This window comes from Microtus ochrogaster, linkage group LG4 (genome assembly GCF_000317375.1).
Source record: "Microtus ochrogaster isolate Prairie Vole_2 linkage group LG4, MicOch1.0, whole genome shotgun sequence".
NCBI classification, from domain to species: Eukaryota; Metazoa; Chordata; class Mammalia; order Rodentia; family Cricetidae; genus Microtus; species Microtus ochrogaster.
In genome coordinates this window covers 5,882,458-5,893,204 of record NC_022030.1, presented here as the reverse complement: position 1 = coordinate 5,893,204, position 10,747 = coordinate 5,882,458, and the positions used below count along the sequence as shown (strand labels likewise).

At 43.2% G+C, this 10,747-nt stretch overlaps 1 protein-coding gene across 4 annotated transcripts in view; it reads left to right on the top strand.

Annotated features, from left to right (window-relative positions):
* Nucleotides 1-9,599, top strand: part of Ahi1 (Abelson helper integration site 1) — a 145,984-nt gene extending 136,385 nt beyond the window's left edge. For all 4 annotated transcript variants that reach the window (XM_026786100.1, XM_026786098.1, XM_026786099.1 and 1 more), the window contains 2 exons: nucleotides 3,580-3,682; nucleotides 8,186-9,599. In XM_026786100.1, coding sequence (XP_026641901.1) covers nucleotides 3,580-3,682; nucleotides 8,186-8,188 — 106 coding nt within the window. In that variant the 3' untranslated portion in view covers nucleotides 8,189-9,599. The remainder of the gene's footprint in view (nucleotides 1-3,579; nucleotides 3,683-8,185) is intronic.
* Nucleotides 9,600-10,747: the final 1,148 nt, after the last annotated feature.

The following is a 10,747-nucleotide window of genomic DNA, read 5'->3' as shown; positions in this document are numbered from 1 at the left end:
TTGTGATGGGGGAAGGACTGGAGTTCTTGTTCCTGGAGAAAGGGGTTGGAGAGTTGGGAGCAACAGAGGTTTGAAAGGTGGGATCGGGAACCACAGCTCTGTTTGCCTGGTGTCTTACATGAACCTGCATAAGCATTTTCTGTATCAGGGCTTCGTCCTGTTCTGACCTCACTGCGAAGGCAGGCATTCCAGGCGAGAGTCGGCAGCCACTGTGAGCATCAGCCTGATGGAGAAAATGCTGATTGGGAGTTTTCTGCCTTAGCTGCTGAGCTAGACAGTGGTGTGCACTAGTAACAATACATGATATGTGCCTATGTGTGTGCCCAGTGTGCCAAGGAACACGCATGCTATTCAGATCATTTGTCAGGCACCTAACATGCCATCAAAATGTTCTAGGTACTGGGGACACAAGTAAACCTATAAAAATCCTTACCTTAGAGAGCTGGCATTTTACTTCCTTATGTGTAAATATTTGTGTTAGAATGTGCTATACTGTGGAGAAAAATTAAGTATGGGGAGGAGATAGAAATGGGAGGTGTAATTGTTGCAGCTTTGAGTTTTGTTCTGTTAATATTTTTGTTTGCAAATTTTGTTCTGTATCCTAGGCTGGCCTTGAACACATGGGTGATCCTCCCTGATCTTATACACCCAAGAGCTGGAATTCTAGACACGAGCCACTACAGTGGGTCTGTTGTAGTTTTAAATTGAATTGTGAGAGAAGATCTTAGAAGAGTGAAGGAGAAAAGGAATTGAATAATGTATATGTAGGGGACAGGTGTAAAAGGCCTTGAGGCAGGAAATGTAGGCACAAGCATACTCGGTACCCTAAAGGAACAGTGAGGAACTTGCTAGCATTCTGGAATGGGAAAAGCAGTTGAGAGAACTCAAAAAGATGAGGGTAAGCAGTGATCAGACCGTGTAACGCATTATGTTTTATGCTAAGTAACATGGGTACCATTAAATAGAGGGATCAGCAAATTTGAACAGCATCACTCTGACATGTAAGGTAAGAATGAATACACATTAATAGGTGAGGATGAAGGCAAAGAGACTAGTAAGATCATGTTAAAAGTATCAGAAGAGATTCGGCCATACCTACAGGAAGTACAGTAGCAAGGGGGTTAGTGAAAGGGTCAGAACTGGGGCTGGGTCATCCCTCAGTCAGCTAAGTCCTTACCTCAGAAGCATGAGTTTCATGCCGAGAACACATGTTAAAAAATGATAGACATGGGAACCCATGCCTGTAATCCCAATGCCGGTGAGGTGGAGAGAAAATCCTTGGGGCTTGCTGGCCAGCCAGTCCAGCCTGATTAGTGTGCACCAGGTCAATGAAAGACTGGCTCAAGGAAGACAGTGTTCCTGAGGATGATACCTGCCCTAGTTAGGGTTACTAGTTGCTGTGATGAAACACCATGCCCCAAAACCTGATGCCCCAAAATGAAAGGGTATATATTTGGCTTACGCTTCCACAGCGCTGTTCATCATCAAAGGAAGCCAGGATAGGAACACATACAAGGTAGGAACCTGGAGGCTGGAACTGATGCACAGGCCTTGGAGGGATGCTGCTTATGGGGCTTGCTCATCATGGCTTGTTGAACCTGCTTTCCTGTTGAAGCCAGGACCAGCAGCCCAGGGATGGCACCACACACAATGGGGTGGGTCCCCCATCAATCACTAATTAAGAAAATGCTCTACAGGCTTGCGTACAGCCCCATCTTATGGAGGCATTTTCTTAATTAAGGCTCCCTCCACCCAGATGATGTTAGCTTCTATCAATTGACACTAAACTATCCAGCACACCGCCAAGGTTGTCCTTGGCTTTCACATGCGCGTACAAGTGCTGCACACCAACATACACATCAACGCACACGCCCATACAAGTAAACTCTCACGCATATGCATGCATGTATTTTTATAGGTCTGGTTTTATATATACAGATGTATTTGTGACACGTTTAGTGAAATATACTTGGTATATAATAAGTGACAAAAATTTCAGATTTTAAGAAAGAGACACTCATGAGCCATCACCACAAAGAATTTCTCATTCTTTTCACATCCTTTGATTTCTTCCTTTCTGTAACTACCATCCCTTGAAAACCAGTGACCTCTCTCTCCTTCCAGAGTTTATTTATTCATTATCTGTTTATATGTCTTTGAGTTGTCTCATGGAGCCACTACAAATATCGGTATTTGTGTAAGTCATCATATAGATACTTGCATCCATGTTTATTGGGTAAATAACTAGATTTGGATGACTAGAGTTGTTTTAATACGTTTTCTGTATCATCTCATATTTATAGGCTTACCTATATGCAAGAGAGTTGTGCTTCCTCCCCAGTACAAGATACACTCAGGCTATGATTCCAGCCCTTCCAATTCAAGAGGGACCTCATATGCTTTGACCTTGTATATCCTTATCCCTAATGGCTTATGATGTCAAGCATGTGTGTGTGTGTGTCCAAATATACTTATAATCTCTTTGGTAAAATGAGTATCTATTTAAATAATGTTTTACCTTTCTAATACTTGAAAGACTTCTGTTAATTTTTTTCTACATTTTTTTATTTTTGGAGGAGGGCCCTGCATACCATGGTGTGTATGGCGTTCGGAGGATCACTTGAAGGAGTCAGCTCTTTCCTTCTTCATGTGGATGCTGGGAATCAAACTCAGGCTGTCAGGCTTGGTAGCACATGCATTGCCTGCTGAGCCATCCCTCCTGACCTAGTATGACTAAGCTTCAGGGGTACACCACATCTTCTAAATACGGCCTCTCTTCCTGGCTTTAATGAAGCCACCTCTCACTATAGCTTCACAAAGCCTCTGCCTGCACACATATGGAGAGAGTGTGTGCATGATCTCACAAGCAAGCATGTCCTTGTAAGACACTGCTATTGTCCTAACTGGATAAACCATATTGAGCTTATTCACCCTCCCTGTCTCCAGATACAGTCACATTGAAAGCTAGACCTTGAACTTGAGTTATGTACATGCATGCAGTTTTGTGCACAAATACTTTGTCATTCCTGGTAATCCTTTGATTTTTAAATTCTTATGTCTCTTTAAAGCTGTTTAGGACATTCCCACCTTTACTGTGCATACTTAGTGTACGTACTAGTTCCTCAGTCTCTCTCTTTCCGTGTTTGTATATTCTTTAACAGTTTGTGCTGCGCAAACCATGGTGTATGTTTTGCTATTACCATTGAGTTTTTCACGGCCTTCCGCAGTTGGGTGATTTAAACTCTCGTAGGAGCTTCTCCCACTCCCTCCTTTGTCTCTAAGAAATACCCTGTGAAAGTAGAGGATTGTTTTTCCGTCTACATTGATAACGTTTTCTGGTTTTCCCTTGTCATCTAAATAGGATTTGTTCCGTTCTTGTCCCTTCCCTGTCTGAGATCGGGGAGCACTGTCTCTCACCCCTTTGGAGAGCAGCACTTGCAGTTTTCCCGGTGGTTTTCCTCAGGCCCCCACTTATCATCCCTGTCCATCCCTCTGTCCCTTCCCTAGATCCAGGCCTTATCTAACCCACTACAGCAGCTGTCCTGCTGGCTCCTCATTTCTAATCTTCCCTTCCTGTAGGATGGAGAAGGGCAAAGAGCAAAACTGGGAGGACCGTGGACACAGAGCAGATATGCAGGCGAAGAGAAGTGAGCCGCCAGCCCGGAAAGTCACGCTGATAGAGGTAAGAGAGAATCGGCAGAGTCAGGGGTGAGAGAAGATCAGGAGGAAGCCATTTCATTACCAGGGAAAGACCAGGCGTCCTGGTGAGCAGTGGCAGATGCAGAGAGCATCGCTGCCACCGTGAGCACTCACAGGGGCGTTGGCATTGCGGCTGAGAGGCTGCTAGAGGCCTTGGAGGAATGGTTGATGGCGTTCTAGAAGCATAACTTGGGCTGTCTTCACCCTGCGAGGCAAAGGCCACCACAGTAGTCTTTCTTTATTTCCAAAGTTCTGTGCTGGAAATTTGGGCTGTAGAGGTCTTTATACAGGGGGATGACAAGAATCTCTGTAGAGAGGTGGGAGCCACGTGGAAGGAGGCCCGGGGTCCTGAGGAAACACCCGGTTTGTGTTTTACACTGCCAGATGGAGCACATTTACCTCTGAGACAGGCCCTTGGGAAATGGTGGCGGGAGGGTGAGCACAAGCAATGGGAGGAAGCCTCTCGGGAGACCTTGTTTTCTCTGCAGGCAGAAGTAGTTTGTCTGTTAAAATAAAGTTTATTTAGCTACAGCGCTAACTACACCCACATTTGTTACTTTCTAGAATTAGATTCAGAGTTCCGTAACTTTTTAATTTGAAAGAAATGAGTAAATCTACTTGTACAGAAAGCCTAGAGGAGTAGTTAATCCTGGGAGTGGCGTTTTACGTAAGCATGATGTTGGGATTAGAAAACGCTTTTGGTTTTGCTCTGGGTTTTGATTGGTTGTATTGTGATGTGGTGGTTTTGTTTTTTGTTTTGTTTTGTGTTGTTACTGTTTTTTTAAGGGGAAAGAGTTCTGTTTCCTAGACTGGACTCAGACTCTTGGACTCAAGCAGTTCTTCTGCCTTAGCTTCTAAGAACCTGAGCGTATAGCCACCTGCTTCTGTATCCTGCCAGGAATCATTTTGCAATGGATATTTGGGTTTATGTAATGGAAACTTTAGGATCATGCATGTCAGAAGTGAAAAAAGTGGTGCCCACTTGCTCTTTTTGCACAGGATCCAGGTCCAGGTCCCAGCACTCATACAACAGTTGACAACTGTCTGCAACTCCAGTTCCATGTTATCCTGTGCCTTATTCTTGTCCTCCTTCAGTACTACATGGTGTACATACATACATACATGCACACATACTACATACATACATACATACATACATACATACATACATACATACAGGCAAAACACTCATACCCATAAAATAAAAATAAATCTTTTTTAGAAAGCAAAAATATGGCCCCATAAAGCTTTTCAATAATAGCTGGGCTGGAGAAAAACTTTACCTAAAGGATTTGCACCTGCAACATATAGAAAGCTCCAAGAAATGTATCACTAAGGAAACTAGTGGAGAATGTATAGGCAATGTTACTAAAAGAATAAATATATTTGGCAACAAAAAGTGTTTACTTTAGCAGTAATCATTTCATGAAATGAAAAGTGTAACAACAAAAATAGGTAATATTTTTCATCACAAAATGACACCAAGTTTCAAAATTTAGGAACTAAATACAATACAATACAGTACAATACAATACAGTACAGTACAGTACAAGGAAGTAGGTTATCCTCTTAAATGTATGCCCCTATGTGCAATCAATTTGTTATTCCTGGATGAAAGTTTGGTAGCAAGCTTTTTAATTTCCATAAAAGGGGGCATGTGAGGCTGTCTTGTCCGCAGAATTCTTAGCCAAAGGTGACGGAGTGTCTGTCGTCCTAGTGACTCGTGTTCTAAGGTGGAAGACTCACTTGAGTCAAGAGTTCAAAACCATTCTGGGCAAATTAGTGAAACCACATCTCAAAATACAAATGTCCTTTGACTCGACAGCAGGAAAGCTTTTGAACACGATGGAGAGATTCAGTTAAAAGACTATGCTTTCAAGTAGATGTTTAAAAAAGAAGTCAATCTTTATGACAAAGCATGGATTGAGATATCTCTTTATGACAAAGCATGGATTGAGATATCTCTGACTCAGTTTGCTGGTACAGTTGATTTGGCTGTCACTGAGGAGGCTGGTGATCTGAGCCCACTGGGGACAGAGACAATGGGACGTCTTTGCAAAGACTGTAAAGTTGTTCCAGTGGATTCTGCTCTTCGAAAGGGAATTTATTAAATTGTGAAATGCTTATATAATAGATTGTCAGGTCCTCATTCATCTGACAAAATTGTTCTTATGTGAATAGAAAGAAATGATTGATAAATTTAGAAAGCAGTGATATCAACAAATGTTGTCTAAGTGTTGAAGTTGTAGTGATTTTCATTTTCATCCATGTATTTTCTAATTTTTTTTCTACTCAACATTTTTATACTACTTTAAGATTCCTTTCAAAATGAACAGAATTTCTAGTATGATCTATCCTTTCTACACAAGAACTCAAAGCCCAAGGTCTCATAGAGTTCCTTAAGTAAGGTGTGCTTTTCTGCCTGAGGTTGAGGGCTGTCTGCAGTACAGGTTCTCTGCCTACTTAGATGGCATTTTTGCCCCCCAGCACTCAGCCTGGGGCTCAGCACAGAAGCAAACCTGAGGAATGTGTATGGGCCAGGTTCAGTTTCTTAGGGCGTTAGGCCCAGCCTGCTGCTGGGTCTCACTGTTACACAAACGTTAGCCCAGTTTCATAGTCATTTTCATAATCTCTCTGTACAGATTCTCCTTTCTCCTTTTGTCTGAAGTGGCTTTTTGAAGCCTTCAGTTTGCCTCTCTCTTCCTGTGTTCACTGTGGGCATGCTCTGCATAAAGATGCCTCAGACCGGGCTCAGACTCAGGTTTGTGATCATGAATTAGATGGGACTTCTTCCCTGCTTCAGCAAAGTGGGACTGTGCCTCCACTTTGAAGTCCCTGTCCTGTCTGCCAGCAGCCAGGTGCCCCCCTGTCTTCTGAGCAGCCTGTGGTGCACTGTCCCTTCTGTCCTTTCCATCCTGACGCTGCCTCCAGCTCCTGGGCAGTCTGTGGATCTTTCCTTCCCCTTGGTAGGCTGAACCATTTCCCTTCAGACATTCTCCACTGCTGCTGCTTCAGCTTTTTCTAAACTTCGCTCAGGTTTCCTCTCTGGGGTTTCTCCTGTTTACTTCTCACAGTGCAGCCCCCCTCCTTCAGCTTGCCCTACATCTCCTGCACCTGCAGAAGAAGCCGTCCCACTGATTTCCAGCTGTGTGTCCCCCTTTGTCACCCTTCCCTTTCTGTCCTTCTGTTTGTCCTGCCATCACATGAGCCCCTCCTCTTTTGTCTGCTGTTGTCTTATTCCCCTAGGACCTCCCCCGTCCATGTACTTTGCAGGTTTAGGGTCTCTGTGTGACTTGTACCTTACATTTATTTGAACCTCTGCTTTACTCTTTTCCATTTTTATCTGTCTCTAATTGGAGAAAATTTTGCATTCTCTTTGTATTATGTGGTAAGGGAAATGACTGTTCTGACTCTTTCTGTTACTTTTATATCCTAGCATGTTGTAGCGGCTTTCACGGACTTCGCTTGACTCTGTTGCTGAGCTTCTCTGTGTAATTAATTACCTTACCAAAGTTAAAGTCAGGAAGCTTGAACCCATAACAATTTTTCCAAACCTTGTATGTAAATTTTTCTTATATGGAAAAAATAATATAACCACACACTTAATATAAAGCCTGTTTTGAAAAACCCAAGTGTTTGCCTTCCTCCTGGGCTCCCAGGAGAGCCAGTGGGGAACCGCTAGCTCTGCCCGTGCCTACCACAGTGTGTCAGCCATCGCTTTTCTCAGAGGTGGTCTGCAAAGTGACCTAACCTATTTCCATCGTTCCAAGACTGACAGTCCAGTGTTACAGCCTCTCTGGTTAGCAGAAAGTCAGGCGTGCTTGAGTCCAGACAGTCCAGTGTGCCATGGGTGGTGACACTGAGCAGTCAGGATGAACCCCAGTCTCATCACTAGCTGGCAGGCCACTGTGGTCTCTAAGAAGGAAACATCTCTATCTCAGCTCTTGGTGATTAGTAATTATTTAATTTGTTTTGTTCACAAATTATATCTAGATCCATGGTTAGCAATCATTATCATGGTCAATCAAAAATAAGTACACATTTTCACATTTGATTCATATAGTCTGGAAAATATAATAATGTGCCCAATTATAAAAGTGGAGTAAATAGAAGAATCCTGATGAAAATAGGTTGTCTCTTTCTATTTGTGAAATTGAAGTGTCCTCCACAAGAATCTTTGCCCATGAAAGGGAGAACTTCACTGGCTCAAGTACCTCCTCGCATCCCGAGAGCTCACTCCATCCCACCTCATCTTCTCTGGAGACACTTGTCTTTTTGCTCATGGTGACTGTCAGTGCAGGGGCAGTCAGTCCAGGTGCTAATGATCACAGAAATGTGAGCAGTACAGCTGAGCGGCAAACTGTTCTAGCTAGATTAACCTAGGGCTTCTGTTTAGTGTGTGGGCCGGGGTGGGCCTCTTGTGTACATTGTTACAAAGTTATACCGAAAGACTTTGCTTATTATCTTTGTATACTTTTCTCCCTAGTAAAAAGTTGGAAAAGAATGAAGAAACAACCAGATGAATTGAAACGAAATGAAAACCTAAGACAGATGGGTTTCTCTTTAGATTTTGGAAGAAAAGAAGTATCTACTGTTTATTGACCTTGTGAAAAATCTAAAGTGAAGTTTGGCTATTTAAAAAAAAAAAAAGTTGATGTGGCCTCTGGGCTTAATTGTTATAAACCATTGTGAGTGTTATTGGTCAGAGTTTTGTATCTGTGCTGTTAGTGACTGCATCAAAATTATATTGCTGCTGTTGGTAAACCAATAAAGAAACCCAGAACTGCTGCTCAGCAAACGTGAATAAAAGTGTGCGCACTGTTAACGCATCCCCTAAGTCACCATCCCGTGTTGCTGTGTGTGACGTGGCTGTCGGTGTAACGCTCTGCGCAGAGTGCAGAGCATCTGCTGTTGAAGCTCACTGTGTAAAAAGACAAGCAGCCTCTGAATACCGTCGATGCAGACTGTCTCAGTAACAAACGCATCAAGAGAAGCAAGTTGCTTGTAAGAGCTAAATGTTTACGTTGTTTTTGAGTGAGTTATATGTATAACTCACCATGCCTAAAACTAAGAGTGATTTTGGATGGACTAGCAATAGTCTACCAAATTTATTTCCACTTTTAAAGGCAGTTCATATTTAAACATACAAGTAATTTATAGATATATATTGTTTAATATTTATTTTAGCCTGAGTATTTGTTTTTAAATTATTTCATATTATTTCTGTCTTTATTTCCAGAATAACAATGCCATTACCATACAGCCATATGTTTTGAAGTTGGGTGTAAACAGGGAAATTCATCCTTTTTGGTTTTTCCTTAACTCTTTCCTGTCTTCAACTCCATAATAAGTCTGTCAATAAAACAGTTTAACCCCCAGAAAAGTCAAAGCCTGTGGTAAAGTTAGAAAAACTTATTTACCAAAGTAGACAATTGCTTCCATTGAAATAAGAAGTGAGAAAGACTGGGCTGAGCACTGAGGTGTAGACTTGTCCAGATGTACCGCGTGAAACAGCTTCTAGTACAAATAGATTTGGCTCTGATCCCTGCACATGCTGTAGAAGCTTCAAGTGGTAAACACGAGCCTGCTGTGGAACCTTTATAGCATCGTCGTTGTTAGAGGAGTTTCCTAACCCACAGAGTGGCGTGAAAACTGCCTCAGCCCACAGCTAGCACCGGAGTCTCTTCTGCCAGCGCCAGGTCGGCATTGCTCTGGTTGTGTGTCTGCTCCCGGTGCATCTGGGCCAGGCAGCCGAGCCGCTCTCTGTACATTGCTCTGGTTGTGTGTCTGCTCCCGGTGCATCTAGGCCAGGCAGCCAAGCCGCTCTCTGTACGCACTTGTTGTCCATCTTGTGAGTGTGCTGCTTCAAACAGTAAAAATAAAGACATGTGTCCCTACCATTTGGGCTCCAGTGTTTTTCTTTTCTTTTTATCATTTATGAGTGCGTGTGTATGAGTGTGTGTGTGTGTGCGTGTTCTTGTGGGGGTGCATGTGTGTGGGCTTGCAGGTGTGCATTTGTGCCTGAGTGTGGAGGCCCTGGATTGATGTCAGGAATCTTCCTCAATCTTTCTCCCACTTCCTTCTTCCACTTTCTTCATTCCTTGAGGCAGGGTCTCTCAGGAAACCCAGTAAGGATCCCCCATGTCTGCCCCTGAGACAGTAATTACAGATAACCCCCTTTGGTTGCCCAGCGTTCAGATGGGCCAGCTCATGATTTTCAGCTGAATGTCAGTTCTCTGATTTGGGCCGTAAATTCAGCAGAGAGCATTTCAACAGCTGTAGAAATACTTCAAGACTAACTGAAAGACATAATGGAGGAGCGGAGCATTGGCTGTGATCTTCGTGTGCACGTGAATAGGTGAAGGATGACTTTATATTGCACCTGCTGAAGACAGTAGGAACCATGGGCTCTCCTTAGAGCCCACTCCATCCATAGGCTGACAGGTTGCTGACTTTATATTGCACCTACTGAAGACAGCAGGAACCATGGGCTCTCCTCAGAGCCCACTCCATCCATAGGCTGACAGATTGCCAGGGCCAGCCGAGGTTCCATTCAGGAAGAGATGGAGTAGGTCTTTAGCACCCGCTGGAAGAACTGAGGATGCCCTGTAGCAGTGCCCTCGGGCTGCAGGTCCTGATGAGGCTCCTGCATGAACTAAGGCCCCACATCCACTTGAATTACAGCACCATATGGGGTTTTTTTAGCATTTGTTTTTTGTAGTAATTATAAAAGTATTGAATGTTATCACACTGTTGGTTCAGACCAGCAGTTTGGCACCATCTTTGTATCTTGAGGTCTACAATATCAAATATATACTGTGACTAAGATTTGTAAGCATTTAATAATATAATAAAAACCCAAGATATATTCTCCATGGTGAGAGGTAGACATGTATGCATACGAGCTTTCATGTGTGGCCATGTTCCTGTAGACAGGCTGGCACACCTACCCGGTGACATTTATGTGGGTGCTAGGAATCCACACTCTAGTATTCATGTTTGCATGGCAAATGCTTAGCCACCAAGCCATCTGTAGTAATATTTGGAG